The 19,982-nt window shown below is 37.5% G+C and overlaps 1 protein-coding gene across 1 annotated transcript in view; it reads left to right on the forward strand.

The window, feature by feature from the left end:
- Window positions 1-372: 372 nt before the first annotated feature.
- The window catches only part of LOC137636600 (dnaJ homolog subfamily C member 13-like), a 75,772-nt gene continuing 56,162 nt past the window's right edge, over window positions 373-19,982 (forward strand). The window contains 12 exon segments of the mRNA XM_068369001.1: window positions 373-510; window positions 5,880-5,958; window positions 7,127-7,256; window positions 7,621-7,761; window positions 8,094-8,273; window positions 11,986-12,149; window positions 13,115-13,366; window positions 14,436-14,685; window positions 15,897-16,069; window positions 16,762-16,969; window positions 17,555-17,734; window positions 19,039-19,269. Coding sequence (XP_068225102.1) covers window positions 5,894-5,958; window positions 7,127-7,256; window positions 7,621-7,761; window positions 8,094-8,273; window positions 11,986-12,149; window positions 13,115-13,366; window positions 14,436-14,685; window positions 15,897-16,069; window positions 16,762-16,969; window positions 17,555-17,734; window positions 19,039-19,269 — 1,974 coding nt within the window. The 5' untranslated portion in view covers window positions 373-510; window positions 5,880-5,893.

A 19,982-nucleotide genomic window follows, 5' to 3' on the forward strand; every position in this document is an offset into this window, starting at 1 on the left:
TTAGTAAAAAATTAGTTAGAATAAGTTTTAAAGATAATTTTCGAAAATCGGTCTAGTGATGGTATAAGGATATGCTCTAGACTACATTAAAAATACTACATTTTCAAACGATAAAATTAAGAAAAAGATAAATAAAAAGTTGATTATAAATATAAAATCTATAAAAAATCATATAGATTAAGTTTCGAGGTTTAGAATAAGTTTTTAAAATAATTTTCGAAAATCGGTCTAGTGAAGGTATAAGGATATGCCCTAGACTTACATTAAAAAATACTTCATTTTCAAATGATAAAATTAAGAAAAAGATATATAAAAAAGTTTATTATACATATAGAAATATAAAAATTCATATATATTAAGTTTAGAGATAATTTTCGGGTTGTCAGGACCCGAGTTCCTCCCCCAGTAAAAACACCCACCGTAAACATTGTGTGAACTGTCACAGATGGAGCAAATGGAGACTTGTTAGCCGTAGTACACCTTTTTTTCCAATTTGTACTTCTTAAACAGGTGTGTATCGTATCCCCAGTACACCTGGGTGTATCCCCCTCGAGGTGTATCCGTTTCTTTTCCCCTATTTTTTGATTTATGCCATAAACTTTAGTCGGGATAACCTAGACCTAGGTTCGTATTTTGGCTTATCAGATGATTCTGTCTGCTTTATTAAACCTATTTATGTAATCATGTGTTGCAATTGGTGATTATTAATTGTATATTCACAATTATGATTAGATCTTATTACGGATTAGCCTAGGACTATGGACAGGGGAAGATAGATGGATATTTTGACACTAGGCCTAAGTCAAAGTTAGGATATCTTTATTCTGTCCTTATACTAGTTATTACCAGTTGCCAATGTAGAGGGATTCGTTATATAACAGGTCTTTAAGCCTAATTAGGTTCTTGGATTAACAAACAGGGAATAATGTCCATGTATTTTGACAGTTGGTCTAGGCCTAAGCTAGGCCTGCTTATCTTAGTAGTCTAGGCTAGCTAGGTTTTAAAGTTGGCAACCTGGATAGAAATTGAGTCGAGAGAGACTTGGTCTAGCATGGTGGTCAATGCATAACTTTAACCTAATTACTAATAAAGGCGTTTCCTAGACCAGGTTAATTTCATCTACGTAAATGGCGATATCTTAGTTTTTATCGGAATATATTATTAGATTTGGAGCCTTTGTATATCAGCGGCCAGTTCCTCACGCATTGATTGAAAATGGACATCAACTAAATTATGCTTCCCCCCCTAACCTAACTTACAAGGTGTTTCTTTACTTATTTGCCTATCGGGGTGGCTAACGCCCCTGCGACCCCCTTACACTGTCGTATTCTGAGTTAGCCATAATAATACATACAGGTGGCCGCTATCATACATACACCCCTTAGATTTAATAGATATAGTATAGTGATTAAGTTTCCAGCTGAAACTATTCTTATAACACCAATTGCTTTGTGATGCTGATGATTGTGTGTTTTTTTCCTTGATTGTTATGGGCTAATAGCATCGCCTATTTGATAAACTAAAGGAGATATTTTAATTCAATTGTAAAGATTTCCTAAGTGGGGGTGTATGTATGATTGCGGCCACCTGTATGTATTATTATGTCTAACTTAGAATACGGCAGTGTAAGGGGGGGTTGCACGGGGGCCGTTAGCCCCTCGTTAGGTAAGTAGGTAAGGACACGGCTTATAGGTTAGGTTAGGGGGGAAAATTTAGGCTTGTTGATGTCCATTTTTAATGAACGCGCGAGGAACTGGCCGCTGATATACAAAGGCTCCCCTAAGTGTTCTATAGATTACAAATACGCAGCCCCAAGACTATATAGCAAACTACCACTAGACATCCGAAAGACTGATGATGTTAAGTCTTTCAAGAAGAAACTGATGACTAGTGTTCTAAGTGTTTTGATAATGTGGATTTGACAATTGACGCATACATTGTGCGATATGTGAAATACCCAAGAATGTATTCGACATGCAGATCTTATCGGTCCTTTAGTGCATAGAGTTTACGTGTGTGATATCGGGAAAATACCTCTTAAAGTAAGTGATTTTTTCCCCAAAAGATCTAAAGGATATTTTTGGACTCCGCCCACTTCCTCTGGTTTTATTACAATATAGTACAATATTAGTTAGGACTCCGGAAATGATATAATTGAATAGATCTCTTCAAGCCGACTATTTTGAACCCCATAACCAATAGTGGATAGCAATTGATGACCTAAATGATTATTTTTTGTAAAAAAATCTTATTTTACTCCTGCCGTTCTATATTTGATTAAGTCGATCTGCATCCCGGTGTGACGGTCTGAACGATCCCCCGGTCTCAGAATTCTCCTTGATAATCTGCGCATGCGTGAACATTACCTTTTGTCAGTGGATACGAGGTTGATGTTTTATTTTCCTGTAATGTTAGCGTGCGCAGCTCAACATTACCGCTTGCCAGTACATACGAGCTTGATGTTTTATTTTCATGCGAGCGAAGCGAGCTAATGGAGGAAAAGAACCATTATATAATGTCAAGGAGAATTCTGAGACCTGGGGATCGTTCAGACCGTCACACCGGCCACAGGAAGCACTTGGATACAGTTCATGAAAATCCCAACCGCTGTTACTCTTGCCTCGACTTTGATATCCCATTTTCTTTATTAATTCAGGTAGACTTTTTCAATTTTCAATCGGAAATGTGTTCACTGTCACGTGGCTTTCCGCTGTTACTCTTGCCTCGACTTTGATATCCCATTTTCTTTATTAATTCAGGTAGACATTTTCAATTTTCAATCGGAAATGTGTTCACTGTCACGTGGCTTTAGGCAAATCTCCTTCCTCCATATCTGACGAATTGAAAATCAAATTATTTTTATTTTGAATCTCAATTAGTGAAGCTGTCTTTATTGGGAACCTTTCAAACAAAGTGTCTTAACAATTCGGAAAGAATAAGAGATATTATGGTATGTTTATAGGTATTTTGAGCAGTCTTTATGACTCGATCGTCAAAAAAATATAACAAATTTCAAAATACATCTGAAAAGCCTGTTTACAGAAGGGAAGCCAGTCCATAAGTAAACTCAAGGTTACAACTTGTCCTGGTGTAAGCTAAGCACCTGGAGGTCTAAAGTAGGAAAGGATTTCACTCTTAGGTTAGGTTAGGTGGGGAACCTTAGTTTAATTCCCATTTAGAATAATATTTTTCAGTCGTAACTGCTTGAATACTAAAACGTGTGTACTGCTATTTAAAAAATGTGAATGTCTGCCAAATACTGTATTCATATGAGAAGAACCTTTTCATTCTCCTATGAATATGCCAGGAACACTTTTTTTTTTCATCATTACGGGTATTGTACTATACTCGTACAATTTAACCTTATTGCTAACATGCTATTTATCTTCAAATTCAAATTGTACTTTGTGTTATTTTTAAAACATTGCGATCTGTCATTCCTGAGTTTGTGCCGATTTCACACTTTGTCAGATTTCATTAGTCAACATGACTCGACTGTCCCTGTGGGCTCTGGACAGCCCATGGTTTGGTGGGTTTAAAGGCCGCTCATGAATGGCAGAGGCAAGGGACTGTGACATTGCCCTATCAAGCAGGTCAGTGCCCTAGACACTGACCATATATACATAATCAGCACCCAAGCCCCCTCTCCACCCAAGCTAGGACCAAGTAGGGCCAGGCAATGGCAACTGATGACTCAACAGATAGGTCTATAGGCTCCCCCAAACCCCCCATCCTTAGCTCACAAGGATAGTAAGGTTGGAGGCACTAAAGGGACTAACGAGTTTGAGCGGGACTTGAACCCCAGTCTGGCGATCAGCAGGTGGAGACGTTACTAACAAGGCCACGACAATCCTAAAATCTTACCAAGTCATGGAAAGCCTTCACCTGCTCTCAAGTTAGACTGATCATATATGCATATATTCTGTCTGTAGAATCACAAATCCTTTGTGTCTGCTGCCTATGAGCAGCCTTTTATCTTCTATTGATATTTTGGATCTTGTCGTTGAATCTGTGATCTCATACTGGGAGTTTGTTTCATAGCATCAAGAAACATCGGCATGAGCTACTCTCGTACAAGGCTGAGCACACTGCTGATTGGGATGAAAGGTTGCCACTCTTCTCCCACCATTCTAGACTTATCTTTCTCTTTTGGGAAAAAGGTCTCTGGTGTTTCTCCACCTGTGTTTGGTCTTTTACCGAATACAGCACCCTTAACCAAGTACTACTTTGCCTAAAGAAAAACTTGTCTAAAATAACTGATCAGTGTAGCTCTGTCTCCATTTACTGTATATCTCCCCCATGATCGTGAGGATGGTACGTACCAGGAGGAGTGGTATGTACAAAGAATGTACCCAGCATTGAATGGTATGTAGTACAGGTGTTTATGTGCTCGTTACCAGTAATTATGCCTTCGATCGGGATAAAGGTCGGTGCCCTCTTTAATGTCCTTCTTTCGATGGTTCCTGAGAGACGACGAGATCACCACCAAGGAAGATCTCAATTCAACAGAAGGATCATGGGGACCAAACAGCCCTCATACAAACAGAGTGAGGATGTAAGGAGACTACCGAGACAGCTCTCCATGTACAAGGCTTCCTCACACACTGTCTCGCTACAGTCACAGAGACTGCTGTCTATGTGCATAGACTAAGAATGTGCTGCCCTTCAAGTACACAGTCTCCATTTGTACAGACTTTGACTGTACTGCCTTCCACGCACGCCTGAAACTCATGGCACCTGAAATCTACACCTGGTGCTTACTCATCAATGACCATAACATTTGAGTCACAGGACATCTGTCACTGCTTCTTTTCAGCATCCTACGCTGACATATCAAGATCTTCCTACACTGAGATCACCCTGAATAACTGACAGAGGGAACCGAAGTGTATGCGCTTGCCTTCCCCTATCACCTCGTCTGTTCTTGCATCTTCTTCCTCACCTCTTGCCAACCCTTGGATGTGATGCCTGCTGCCCTCAAAAGATGAACCTAGTCACCGAAGCAAGGGACGACCAAACTGGCCGAGTCTCATGAGACATTGACTGATTCCTCTACATGGTTTCCAGGGATGTGCCCAACCGTGTTTCAGTACAAGGTAATGCAGCTCTCACTCCTGCTACCAGTGCTAGCACAAGCATTTAATGCTGGGATTCTTCTGTAAATGTAATAACATTAACAGATAGTCTTGTTTCAGCTTACTGATTATATGACAGAATCATCACTCGCATAATCTCCACAATCCCGGCCTTCCATATCACCAGCGGTCCAAGTGCTCCATCACTGCTTGAGCAGTCTCGGTATGACCAGTCAGTACGGGATTGGTCTTCTACATGCTTGTAGGACTCCAAATGATTGGATGTCCCGTCCTTATCCTTCAGTGGCTTTCGTGTAACTTCTGACTTCTGCTTTGTTCCAACTTTTCCAGTCTACGATACCAGCGAATGAGGAAACTATCATGGTTCTCTTTGCTTGTACAGGCTGCGATATCTTCACAACTGCCAAGATATCCTTGTGGTCATCCCTTCGTGTTTCGTCTTCACAGGAACATTCTGATTGCGTTTCTCTCCCCTCAATATAAATTCCACGCGCTTTTTCTTAACGATTGTCCTTTCCCATGGCATTAGTTGTGCACTGTGAGCCATGCAATTGAGAATCACATGATTGGAACTTACTGTACGCTCATTTTTCAGGTAACCGTTACTTTTGAGTCAACAGGGAAATATTACACTATTCACGTACTGTAGTATATGTTCATTCTCACTCAGGTTTGTATAACTAGCAATACAAATTATGTCCGAATTTGTAATTTCAGTCACCCTGAAATTGTCCCGATTGAATAGATTTAATCTCCAATGTAATATGTAAATTTTTCTTTCAGTTTTGTCATGAGCCATGGGTACTAACAACCAAGATGTTGCCTGTTATCTTGTCACCAAACATTCAGCATGGAAGGGAAAGTGAGTATTAAGGTGGAAAATCTTCATCCTATTTATTGATATGGCGCTGTCAGATTTGCTCCTGTAATGAAGGACAGTACGTACTTAAGTTTCAGTGGGAAAAATCCATTCTTGCACTTTTTAGATTCTTTTTTCTTAGTTGGATAAAATTCCGAGTGCTTACAGGTCTGCTGTTATTTACCTTACAGGAGTTATATTAGTTTAGTGTAAAATCTTTGATAATCTTGAAATATATAGAAAATGATAAGTCATAAATACTACAACAGCATTTGCAAAATATGACTTAATATTTCTGATAAAATATTTATGTGAAAGTAAGTCTCCAAAATCTCCGTATATACATTGCATCCTATTCCCTCTCAAACAATTTTCCAAAAAAAGCCTTGCCGGGCAACTTTAGTCGATTGTTTGGGAAAAAATTAAGAAGTTATATTGTTTTTAAATACTGTCTTTTAAAGTTAAGAGCATTCTCATCAGGGGCAAACTCATCGTACTGTCGCTTGGATAGTGATATCACAGCCACTGAGCTTGACGTTGATATGCTCCTGTAGTAATTGTGAGGAAAATTATTCTTGTCTTATTTTGTAAATAAATTTTGTACGAGTCAGTTATGATTTCAAAAAAAGGAAAAATTTCACCACTTTACTAATTCCTCTGTAAGAAACAATCGGTAGATATACACTATTGTACGGTAGCTTTTATTTGCTCAAGCTAAGGAATTTTATGTTAACCCTTTTACCCCCAAAGGACGTACTGGTACGTTTCACAAAAGCCACCCCTTTACCCCCATGGATGTACTGGTACGTCCTTGCAAAATACTGCTATTTATATTTTTTTTTAGATTTTTGATAACTTTATGAAAAACTTCAGGCATTTTCCAAAAGAATGAGACCAAACTGACCTCTCTATGATGAAAATTAAGGCTGTTAGAGCAATCTAAAAAATATATACATATTGCAAAATGTGCTTGAAAAAAAAAAACAACCCCTGGGGGTTAAGGGTTGGAAAGTTCCAAATAGCCTGGGGGTAAAAGGGTTAAGTTTATAAGATTAAGAATTGGTATAGTCTTGCACATTTAGACTTGTTAAAACTTCAGTGTACGTATTGCCTTTTTTTTTTCATCGTACTTTTATCTAAACGTCACAATTCTTTATCAAATTCCTTTTAGATACAAGAGGATATTCAGTGTGGGGAATGCAGGCATCACCACCTACAACCCAAACAGCATGGAAATTACCAACCAGTGGTATTACTATGACTTTATTAACATAACACCAGCCTTGAAAGGCATTGGGCAGGTAAGACACCTTTAAAATGTTATGAATTATTCTTCTGACGATAAGAATTTCTTCACTAATGTATGTGTTACGTAGATTAACCTGTCGTAAGTTTGTTATGGGGAAGGGAAAGTTATCACCTATTCTGTCATAACTTGGATGAGAAAGATTGAAATGTTATAATTATTCTCTTGACGATAAGAATTTCTTCACTAATGTATGTGTTGCGTAGATTAACCTGTCGTAAGTTTGTTTTGGGGAAGGGAAAGTTATCACCTGTTCTCTCTTAACCTAGATGAGAAAGATTGTAATTTATTAAATCTTTGGGTTTCAGAATACAAAATAACCTTGATCGTTTCCAGCTGATTTTCGTTTGACGTTTCAGGTTCCCAATGAATTCATCATAACGATGCGGAAAGGCAAAAAAGTTGACCACATGAGATTTTCGTCCGAGCATCGCACCGACATAATTTCCGAGGCTCTGGTGTACAGACACAGTTTTTCAGAGTCTGTCTCGGATAATTTGGTGAGTTTCTGTGAATGATCTTTTATTTAAAGTTGTAACAATTGAGTTTTAAATTGAGTATGTTATATGCTAAAATATATGCTCAAGTGAATGGAGGAAATAGAAAGGATTGCTTTTTATTTGGTTGATAGAAATCCCTGGTTGGAAACCAATGGTCACTTTAACTTTCAAGGAATTTTCCTGTGCCTCAAGCTTACGTGCCAACTGCTTCCTATCATAGTATACTTAAATTTTTTATTAGTGTAATTGGTAAATTTATTGACAATTTTATAATAATTCGTACTTTATCCTTCCTTCTCATACTTACAAGATATACTTTAATCTACCAACAGCGAGCTAATGCACAGAAAGTTCACTGGACAGAGAGTAAGCAGTCGGTGGTGCTGGAAGTGACACCCTGCTCTGTCGATCAGCTGGACCCTACCACGGGAACCCCCCTAACATCATATATGTTCAAAGACATAGAAGCTCTAGTTCCCATATCAGACCTTCCTGGAGGTATTTGTATACAGGTAATAATCTTATTTGTTCCTACACATATACTGTACAAACCCTTTGTCCTTTGAAATACAGGTATGTCTTTAGTGATGTTGGAAGGACGTTGAATCGTTAATGAGGTAGTATGTTAACGACAGGTGCTATAAGGGGAAGCTCCGCCCAGCTCCCATCACGGAATAAGTACTTTTGTCTTTAGCTGGATTGGGTACAGACACTGTTTCTTCGTGCTTGATGGGCCTCTTTGCTTGTAGATGCGACTTTGCCCAGTGTGTACCTCTGCCACTTCAAGTAAGAACCCACAACCCTAGCACTTTCAGTACCCTTCTGGTTTATCTGTCGGTAAGCTTGGCACTGAAGGTGGGTCTGAAAGTGCTGGACCACCTTTGTATCTCTCTACCTTATGAACATTGCCCACAGACCCTTAGACCTCTCTTTCATGGGTCCTGAGATGGCTACTTAGTAAATGTGTAACAGTCCCATTTCCTGTATGGAACTTAATATGCATCATGTGTAAGGTAAAGCACTAGGAACATATCTTGAGGGGAGGTAGAACGACTGACTTCCACCTCTTTCTTGTTCCTCTCTCAAGAGGGCGTCAATGACCTTTGATGTCAGAGAACTTCAAATCAATGAATCTCGAGAGGGCATAGCAACTGCAACTGTTACATGCTGGTAGGACATCTGATACCGACTAGAGTTGCACGACAGAGAGCACATCTGTTCCGTCTGTGTATAATGGGCCGTCGGCGGACACGCGCAAGCAACTCGTGTCTTGCCAAGAAGCATCTCTTCCATGCTCCTGGCATGGGCGAGGATGGGTCATCTTATCAAAAATTTTTCTTGATTTGCCTGGTTTGGCTTTGAGGGAGATGGTTCTTGGGGTCATATTAGTATCTTCTATTTAAGCCGGTACTGTCCGAGGCCCTAATAACTTCTGCATCCTTATAGTTAGCTGTTAGGATGTTGTCGAAGTCACCTTTCTCGCTCTTGTATTGGATCAAGAAGGATGACATGTCCAGGGAAGAAAAGAACCTTCCATTTTGGTTCTTAGGGATTTCTACTCTCCAGTGAGTAAGTCTCTTTCTTTCAAAGATTGAAATTTCAATTAATTTTCCCCACCTCACCACCTATCTTAGACTTAGGCCTAAGGACAAAAGTGGTTATTCTGCGACACTTGGGTAGGTCGGTGTTCCTTCTCATTCCACTTGTTAACGATTAAATAGTTGTTACAGAGCCGCTAAAGACATATCCGTCTTTTAGAGGACCGTGGTGTTTGTATAACTACAGAAAATACAAATTAATTTAGATTTTTTCATTTTTATTATTACGTATTGAAAGCACGTTTAGCTAGTTTTTAAGTGACAGGTAATGTGCATATTGAAGAACTTTGCTTCAATTTTTGTAGTAACTAGGTAGAAAATTAGTCTCTTAGAATATAAGAAATAATCACAAGTTGTTGCCTATATTATGAATTCATATCTGATGGTTGCAATTTCCCTCTGTTTGCTACAATATCCTCGTGTTATAAATTACCATCGTTACTTTCTGTTCATCAATCCAATCATTAAATTCTGTTTGATATCAAGAAAAAAATTAGAATTCTATCGAAACTTAATATCAACCTATCTTTGAACAAGCCGGCAGACTTGCGATTCCCAATCCCAGTTGATCCTAAATGTTAGTAGAGACCTGAAGGAGAAGTCTCTGAAGAATGTGTGTGTTCCTCCTAGTAGTAACATTTGATTTTATTGTACTCATTTAGGAATATCTTAAAAATCGCACAAACTCACAAAAGGCCATGCCAAAGTAAGGGCTTTTTAGGGGAAGTCGTTTTTATGCCCTTCTCTTTGTAAGGAAGATATATACAGGCCAGAGCTCGCTGATAATAGATGATGATACATTCTCTTTACAAAATTGTGAAGACAAACCTACAACTATCCTGAAGCTGAGGATAGGCAAACTAACCAAATAAAAAAACCAATAGGATGGATTATTCCACAACGGTGGGAGCACACTGAAAATAAAGAAATAAAAATGTAGTGGGGAGGGTGATTTGTCAAGCTTTTGGCATCAACTGTTGCCGATAGACTTGGATAAGGGTATCGTACAGTGTAGACAGGATTGTTGTTCTTATATTTTAATTGTCTAGAGGTTCTTGGCTCATTTAGGTAAGACTAAATGAAGATTTGCAGGTCCCCAAAACATTCTGAGATACAAACACAAATCAAACAAATAAATTTCAGATGTTGTATCAAAAGTTCATAATGAAATACTGTTAATATTATATGAATTAATGCAATAAGCAAGCCGACATTTGCAATATGAACCAGGACTATTTGTTGACTTTTGAAGCTGAAAATCTTAATCATGCGAGTTAGGTGAAACGTATTCGAGGACAAATTGTAACAAAATTTGACTTTCAAATAATCCGACTCACAAATAAGTTGTCTTACAACCAAATAATTTGTCTGACAACCAAATAATTGACCCACAAATAATTTGTCTGACAACCAAATAATTGACCCACAAATAATTTGTTTTACAACCAAATAATTTGTCTGACAACCAAATGATTGACCCACAAATAATTTGTCTGACAACCAAATAATTGTCCCACAAATAATTTGTCTGACAACCAAATAATTGACCCACAAATAATTTGTCTTACAACCAAATAATTTGTCTGACAACCAAATAATTGTCCCACAAATAATTTGTCTGACAACCAAATAATTGACCCACAAATAATTTGTCTTACAACCAAATAATTTGTCTGACAACCAAATAATTGACCCACAAATAATTTGTCTGACAACCAAATAATTTGTCTGACAACCAAATAATTTGTCTGACAACCAAATAATTGACCCACAAATAATTTGTTTTACAACCAAATAATTTGTCTGACAACCAAATAATTGACCCACAATTAATTTGTCTGACAACCAAATAATTGACCCACAAATAATTTGTCTGACAACCAAATAATTGACCCACAAATAATTTGTCTTACAACCAAATAATTTGTCTGACAACCAAATAATTGACCCACAAATAATTTGTCTTACAACCAAATAATTTGTCTGACAACCAAATAATTGACCCACAAATAATTTGTTTTACAACCAAATAATTGACCCACAAATAATTTGTTTTACAACCAAATAATTTGTCTTACAACCAAATAATTTGTCTTACAACCAAATAATTTGTCTGACAACCAAATAATTGACCCACAAATAATTTGTTTTACAACCAAATAATTGACCCACAAATAATTTGTCTGACAACCAAATAATTGACCCACAAATAATTTGTCTGACAACCAAATAATTTGTCTGACAACCAAATAATTGACCCACAAATAATTTGTCTGACAACCAAATAATTTGTCTGACAACCAAATAATTGACCCACAAATAATTTGTCTGACAACCAAATAATTGACCCACAAATAATTTGTCTTACAACCAAATAATTTGTCTGACAACCAAATAATTGACCCACAAATAATTTGTCTTACAACCAAATAATTTGTCTTACAACCAAATAATTTGACTTGCAAATAATTTGTCTTACAACCAAATGATATGACTTACAAATAATTTGTCTTACAACCAAATACTTACACTTACAACCAGCTTCTTGGAACCCAGTAAGCTGACGACTTTCTGGTACTGAAATAATTACCTCTTGAATAAAAATTATATCATTCATCAATTACAGAGCGGAGGTTTTGGTAGGCTGCACATATTTTGTACCGACCGTCGAGACGAAATCCTGAAGAAAGTCGAGGATAATGCTAAGAAATACATAGGAATTACTATACCAGCGAAAAAAGTCTGCATAACGTTACAGAAGGCATTAGACACTAGGCTAGGAAAATATAGGTAAGTGCAATTTTAGTTCCTGTAATTTGCAGGTTATTTCCTTGAAGGGTTTTTCATGCTTGTGATAGAAATTGTTTACCCGAAGTATGATTGATTGATTGACGAGCTTAGGAGTTGAAGAATTAATTGCTCGTTGTATGTGTTTATAGTTTATTTGGAGAGCTTATTACAACCTGGAATTATTATTATTATTATTATTATTATTATTGTTGTTATTATTTATTTATTACCTGCTAAGCTACAAGCCTAGTTGGAAAAGCACAATGCTAGAAGCCCAGGGGCCCCAACACGGAAAATAGCCTAGTGAGGAAAGGAAACAAGGAAAAATAAAATATTTTAAGAACAGTAATAACGTTAAAATAAATATTTCCTATATAAACTATGAAAGCTTTAAGAAAACAAGAGGACGAGAAATTAGATGGAATAGTGTGCCCGAGTGTACCCTCAAGCAAGAGAACTAATAAAAAAAGAAAAAACGGGATTGAAATGATTACTCCTCTAAGGAAAAATCGTCAAAAACTGTTTGAAATTATATTTGATTAGAAGTTTCATTTAAAATTAGATTGCATAAAGATAGGAACAAAAAGAAATTACCTGAACATTATTTTGCACAGACAAACGGCAGCCATTTCATGATTTACTCTAATATCTCTCGCATTTGCCAAAAGGGAACGCAATATATGAAAATTAAAATGCTTGGTAATGCCTTCTGTAACCATCGCTTTCCCTATTGAAAACAGTTTTCTGATCCTGTAATGAGATGATAATAAATGATTTAGCATTGATTTATATACTCTGAAATCTCTACAATTATTTTGTATCTAATTTTAAAACCTTTTATACTATGTACGTATATATTTTGAATTATTACAGACATTTTCTTTCTGTTAATGTTAAGCTTTTACTCATATAAATATTTGCTCAACTTCAAAATATGTATCTCTGAATCCTTCGTATTTTTCCAGCGGCGATGAGCACATCACATCGTTATGTGAATTTTCAGTAAATAAAGTGACCCACAGACACAACGACCCGGTGAGAAGAACGCTTTGCATAAGCGAGACGTGTCTGATCGAGCGAGATCCCAACTCGTACTCGATCGTCACTCTAAAACCCCTCTCGGACGTCTTTGCGCTTGTCAGGAATCAGGAGAATCCGCAGAAGCTCACAGTCGAGTATGTTCGCGGAGGCAGTAGGGTCTACACGTCGTCCGACAGGTGCGTCAAGCTGTTTTACCGTTCTTTTTTCTTTGTAGAAACTCTGTTTATTTGTTGTTCAGTTTTTTGTAGACTTCAGTCCTCATCATTCAATATTAACTCTTTCCACTCTTCTGAACTCATCCTGAAATTCCTTGTAGGGACGCTGTTTATGCTGTTATCATTGCTGTAATATGTTTATTGTTCAGTTTTTTTGTAGACTTCAGTCCTCATCATTTGAAATTAACTCTTTCCACTCTTCTGTCTCCTGAACTCATCCTGAAATTCCATCAGGTCTAGGTCTCTACCTATCCAGTATTCCCATGATATGCATATCTATCCTACTGAGTCCTTGTCTTGCTTCCTCTCTATCTGCACTGCTTGTTTTCTGACCAACTGTTCGTCACCCCTTTACATCACTTCTCTGAGCTGTGGTTTTTGCTCTGATTAAAATGTTTTAGCTAGCTATAGTTAATGGCTATCTTTTTACAATCTCTGAGCAATTTGACTCATCAGAGCAAATCACAAATTCTAGTACAGCCCATTATTATATGTTCATCATACTATCCTGTGCAACACAGGATCCTCCTATGATTTTCGGCACTGAGCCAGCTGGCTCAGTTTTGTATTGCTATTAAAATATTTATCAACAGTACATACATACATATACCAAAGCACTTCCCCCAAATTTTGGGGGGTTAGCCGACATCAAACAAATTAGAAAAAGGGGACCTTTCCTCTCTATGCTCCTCCCAGCCTGACGAGGGACTCATCCAAGTTTGGCTGGTACTGGTAGGATGCCACAGCCCACCCTACCCCGTTATCCACCACAGATGAAGCTTCATAACGCTGAATCCCCTACTGCTGCCACCTCCGAGGTCATCCAAGGCAACCGGGAAAGCAGCAGGGATTACCGGAACTGCGTCACAATCGTTCGCCATTCCTATTTCTAACACGCTCTCTTTCCTCTCTCACATCTATCCTCCTATCACCCCGAGCTTCCTTCACTCCATCCATCCACCCAAACAGTAACTTTATGAATTTAACCTAGGCCTCAGCAGTTTTTATAATCCGTAATTCTCTTTCCCAGAGATTCTTTGCTGGCGTCGCTCATCGACGGCGTCCGTGCGTCGGGCAACTTGGACGTTCACGTGCGCATGACACCCACGCCGAGGGGAAAGAGATTAGGGCCCCTAGAAGTGCCAGTCGACGAAGAGGTCGAATCTATGCACGTCAAATTCCTCCAGCAGCCGCCTCCCGGCTGGACTTTTTCTGAAACTGTCGATAGATTCAATGCAAACGTTTCTTACTCAGGGTTATTACATGCTGTCACAGGAGAGGTTAGTGTCGTTTGTAATTTTTGTATTAGAAACATTTGATAAAATTTGGATAACTTAAGTACTCTATGAGGTACAGTTGTAATATATTTTATGTCTGAGAATTTTGACAATTATAATATTAGCTTTTTCTTTAAAATATTCAATATATGAATGTGAAAAAAATTGTACTATTTAAAGAATATCCATCATACATAACCATCGAAGTAATGTACTCTCAGGCTTAGCTAGGTAATTTTCTTTTGAGGTCAGTGGTTTTTCTTAAAGGGTTATTCTCAACCATGACTTAAACATCTTTTCTTTACCTGATTTCATAATTATAGATAATTGAACTTTTTATGTAAACAATGTATTCTTTTTCCCTACTATTCTAACACCATCTGATAAATGTATAGTTTTAAATTCTAGTTATGTATTCTATGTATATGAATACAGTATATACAGTCATACCTCTCTTCACGAAAGACTCGGCTTACGAAATTTTCAAGCTACGAAACGAGATGCAAATATTTTTATGACTCGCTTTATGAAAAATGTTTCACTTTAAGAGATTTGCCAGCCAGGCCGAGAGTAAAATAGTCACCCATCACAGAGTTGAAGAAAATGGGTTGAGACGAAAAAGGTAGCTGTAGTCTATTATAGGGGTAACTATAATAGTGCAATATTGTACTGTATGTATTGCATTATTTTCAATTTATTATTACATTATGTTGTAATAACTACTTAATTTACAGTTATTAACATTTAGTGTAGGTAGATTGAAAGGTTCAAATGTATTTGGCTGTACAGTATTTCATTGTGGTTATACTTTAAAGGTAAAGGTAAAGGTGTCTGGTTTCAGTTCCAGTTCCATCAGAATAGATGCTTACCAGAACGTCAGCCGGGCAAGCCCAGCCCCCCACTGTGGTGCCCTACCACAGCAGTAGCCTCCCCAGTAAACAGCTTAAACTCACGGCCCTGGGCGGGGAATCGATCTCTTGCCACGCGAATGCGAGGCAATCACGTTACCACTGTACTAGCCAGGAGGATAGCTTTATAATGAGATTTAACGTGGTGTTTTGTAGGGTTTGGAACAAATTAGGCAATTTGCATATGAAATGTGACTCACAACACGAAAAAATCACTTTACAAAAGCCACTCCAGAACGAATTAATTTCGTGTTGTGAGGCATTACTGTAATAGTATGTGTTCATACGTGTTTTTTTCCCGAATAGGGACTGTTTGCCGAAAACAAAGAGAGACTGATCACGGGAGGATTGGGTGCACTAGTCTTAAGAGAAGGAGACCAAACGACATTGCCAGCCGAGGAAGTTGAGGCACAATTTCACGCTCTGCGGAGATTAGTGGCGTCGAAGGCTGGCTTTGCCTGCCTCACGTCTCTACCGGGGTACGCCTCTATACTTTTTGTGTGTTAGCTGCATCTATCTAATAACAGCCCTATAAAGCATTTGCTGTTCATGAATCTGGCCTGGGCTCAACGGTACATTTATTTATTGGACTCGAATACAGCACTGTGAGCTCCCAGGTGTCCATCATTTCTCCTTTTCATTAATGTGTGATCCTGAACCTACACTTTGCAGTAGGATCTGTATTCCAGCGCAAAATAAGATGTGTCTTAAGTCCTGTCCACACGATCGAGCTTGCCCGAGGGCCGAACAGTGATACTAGGCCACAATAGTTAGCGAGAATGAGGGTTGATGACGTCAGAAGCGGAAAAACTAAAGGCAGGGATCTGGCAACACTGTATGATGCCAGATCCGTGTCTGTGTTTTCCCTCTTCTGACGTCATTAACCCTCATTCTCACTAACTATTGTGGTCTGGTATCACTGTTTGCCCGTCGGGCATGCTCGATCGTGTGGACAGGGCTCTACATACACGGCAGTCATATACGGTGTTTTAGATAGATGGATTTGTTAATTTTTTCACTTAGAAACAGTCATTTTGTATCCTGAATTGTATTTAATAATTATTAATTTGAGCGTTATCTGATTTTCAATTTAATGAACATGACATATCCATATTGCAATAGACATCATGTTCCATGTGAAGCGAACATCTTTAGTGTTTTCTCCGTGCAGTTTCAGGGAGAAAGTCGGCGTGAAAGTCGTCAAAGCGCTCCAGAGAAACGACGGCGGCATCAACCACGCCGCCCTGGACATGCTGTGCGCCCTCATGCAACCGATGCACGACTACCCCGATCTGAAACAGGAGCAACTCAACAAAGCGTCGCTTCTCGCCTCCCCGAAATTCCAGGAGAAGCTACTCGAGACTTGGGTCAGCCACGTGGTGAGTGTGGCGACAGTTGTTCGAGTTTGTTTGGAAACGTGGTAGTGTGTTGTCTCTGCTTTTCTTATCAAAGTAGAAGGTCCTCAAATTAAAACTTTCGATGATACAAATAAATCCAACGGAATTCATACAACTTGGATATTGTATCAAAAGTTTGTATACTGTAATTAGATAAAGTAATACTATAATCAATCAATATATCATTTAACATAATCAGCAAAATAACTTATGTCGTAACCTTATATTTATTTCATATGAAACCAAGTTATTTGTTGGCTTTTGTAGATGGATATCGTAGGTTTGGGAGTCAGGTATATCTCTCTGAACTCCTAATAATTCTAGTTGTTTGTCTATCTACCTTTCCTGCCATCTGTTCCTCATCATTTGTTATGACATTTCTAAGCAATCTCCACCTTTCAGTTACCCTTTTTTCTCTGTGTTCTCAATCTTTTCTCCCATCTTCCAGACACAAATCCCCTCCGTCAATTCCTCATTCATAATTCAATCTTCCCACCAAATATCCACCATGAATCTAAACTCTTCACAATTGGATATTCAAAGATATTTACTCGATTCTAATTCCAGACCCACGGAACCGGTGCCTTAGTGGTGTTAGCCATGTTGGACTTCCTGACGTTTGCCCTCTGCGCACCTTACAGCGAAACGACGGACGGAGCTCACTTCGATCGTCTCTTAGAAATGGTTGCCGAGAATGGCAGGTCCCTCTACAGATTGTTCCAGCATCCATCGCTCGCCATCGTGAAGGTAAGTTTACTTTGATGAATAGTTATCTGGATGGGTACCAGTAAAGATTTACCTTCCATTTTCCCTCTGTTTAAAAACAATTCCTGTGTCCATGTTCTTCGGTAGTTTAGGGATTTGACGCATTGATCTTCATGAATTCAAATTGTTATGCTTTGACTACGTGCTCTTTTGTTATTTAATCATTAAATATATTGTAGTTATCTAAATAGTAAATATTTTGAGATATACAGTACATTATAACATTTATTTCTCTTTTACATATTGTACCTTTATAATAGGATGTATATTTTATGCCTAATACAGTGCTCTTGTCCCAAAATCAAAACTAGGAAGGATCTTGTATCGAAATGAGTATTGACGTCTTTAAAATTCTCAATTAAACTTCTGGCCTTTGAATAATGTAATGTAATTCTCAATTAAACTTCTGGTCTTTGAATAATGTAACGTAATTCTCAATTAAACTTCTGGCCTTTGAATAATGTAATGTAATTCTCAATTAAACTTCTGGCCTTTGAATAATGTAATGTAATTCTCAATTAAACTTCTGCCCTTTAAATAATGCAATGTAATTCTCAATTAAACCTCTGGCCTTTGAATAAAGTAATGTAATTCTCAATTAAACTTCTGCCCTTTAAATAGTGCAATGTAATTCTCAATTAAACTTCTGGCCTTTGAATAATGTAATGTAATTCTCAATTAAACTTCTGGCCTTTGAATAAAGTAAAGTAATTCTCAATTAAACTTCTGCCCTTTAAATAATGGAATGTAATTCTCAATTAAACTTCTGGCCTTTGAATAATGTAATGTAATTCTCAATTAAACCTCTGGCCTTTGAATAAAGTAATGTAATTCTCAATTAAACTTCTGGCCTTTGAATAATGTAATGTAATTCTCAATTAAACTTCTGGCCTTTGAATAATGTAATGTAATTCTCAATTAAACTTCTGGCCTTTGAATAAAGTAAAGTAATTCTCAATTAAACTTCTGCCCTTTAAATAATGGAATGTAATTCTCAATTAAACTTCTGGCCTTTGAATAATGTAATGTAATTCTCAATTAAACCTCTGGCCTTTGAATAAAGTAATGTAATTCTCAATTAAACTTCTGCCCTTTAAATAATGGAATGTAATTCTCAATTAAACTTCTGGCCTTTGAATAATGTAATGTAATTCTCAATTAAACTTCTGGCCTTTGAATAAAGTAATGTAATTCTCAATTAAACTTCTGCCCTTTAAATAATGCAATGTAATTCTCAATTAAACTTCTGGCTTTTGAATAATGTAATGTAATTCTATCCTTTACAGGGTGCTGGCTTAGTCATGAAAGCAGTCATCGAAGAAGGCGAGGGGGACATACCGGAACGGATGCAACTTCTGGCCCTGACAGAAGGAGCGTTGCCGAGGCACCTTTACACGGCCCTTTATACCCAGACCTCCGACGGCCGGCTTCTCACTCATCGCCAGCTCTCTCGTCACTTGGTTTCTCTCTGGTCGGCAGAAAATCAGTCGGCGATAGATCTCTTGTCGAGAACAGTAGTGAGTATGGGTTTGATTTTCTTTTTCTGCACCTGTAGTTAATATTTATGATGCTTTTGTATTTTTGGACTCTTAAATTTATTGTTATGGAACAGAGGACTCTAATTTATTGTTATGGAACAGAGGACTCTAATTTATTGTCATGTAACAGAGGACTAAATTATTGTTACTGTATGGAACAGATGACTCTAAATTATTGTTATGTAACAAAGGACTCTAAATTTATTGTTATGTAACAGAGGACTCTAATTTATTATGTAACAAAGGACTCTAATTTATTGTTATGCAACAGAGGACTCTAAATTTATTGTTATGGAACAGAGGACTCTAATTTATTATGTAACAGAGGACTATAAATTTGTTACTGTATGTAACAGATGTCTAAATTATTGTTATGTAACAGAAGACTAAATTTATTGTTACTGTATGTAACAGATGACTAAATTATTGTTATGTAACAGAGGACTAAATTTATTGTTACTGTATGTAACAGAGGACTCTAAATTTATTGTTACTGTATGTAACAGAGGACTCTAAATTTATTGTCATGTAACAGAGGACTCAAAATTATTGTTATATAACAGAGGACTCTAAATTATTGGTATGTAACAGAGGACTAAATTTATTGTTACTGTATGTAACAGAGGACTCTATATTATTGCATGTAACAGAGGACTCTAAATTTATTGTTACCATATGTAACAGAGGACTCT

Source organism: Palaemon carinicauda, unplaced genomic scaffold (genome assembly GCF_036898095.1).
Source record: "Palaemon carinicauda isolate YSFRI2023 unplaced genomic scaffold, ASM3689809v2 scaffold34, whole genome shotgun sequence".
Lineage (NCBI taxonomy): Eukaryota > Metazoa > Arthropoda > Malacostraca > Decapoda > Palaemonidae > Palaemon > Palaemon carinicauda.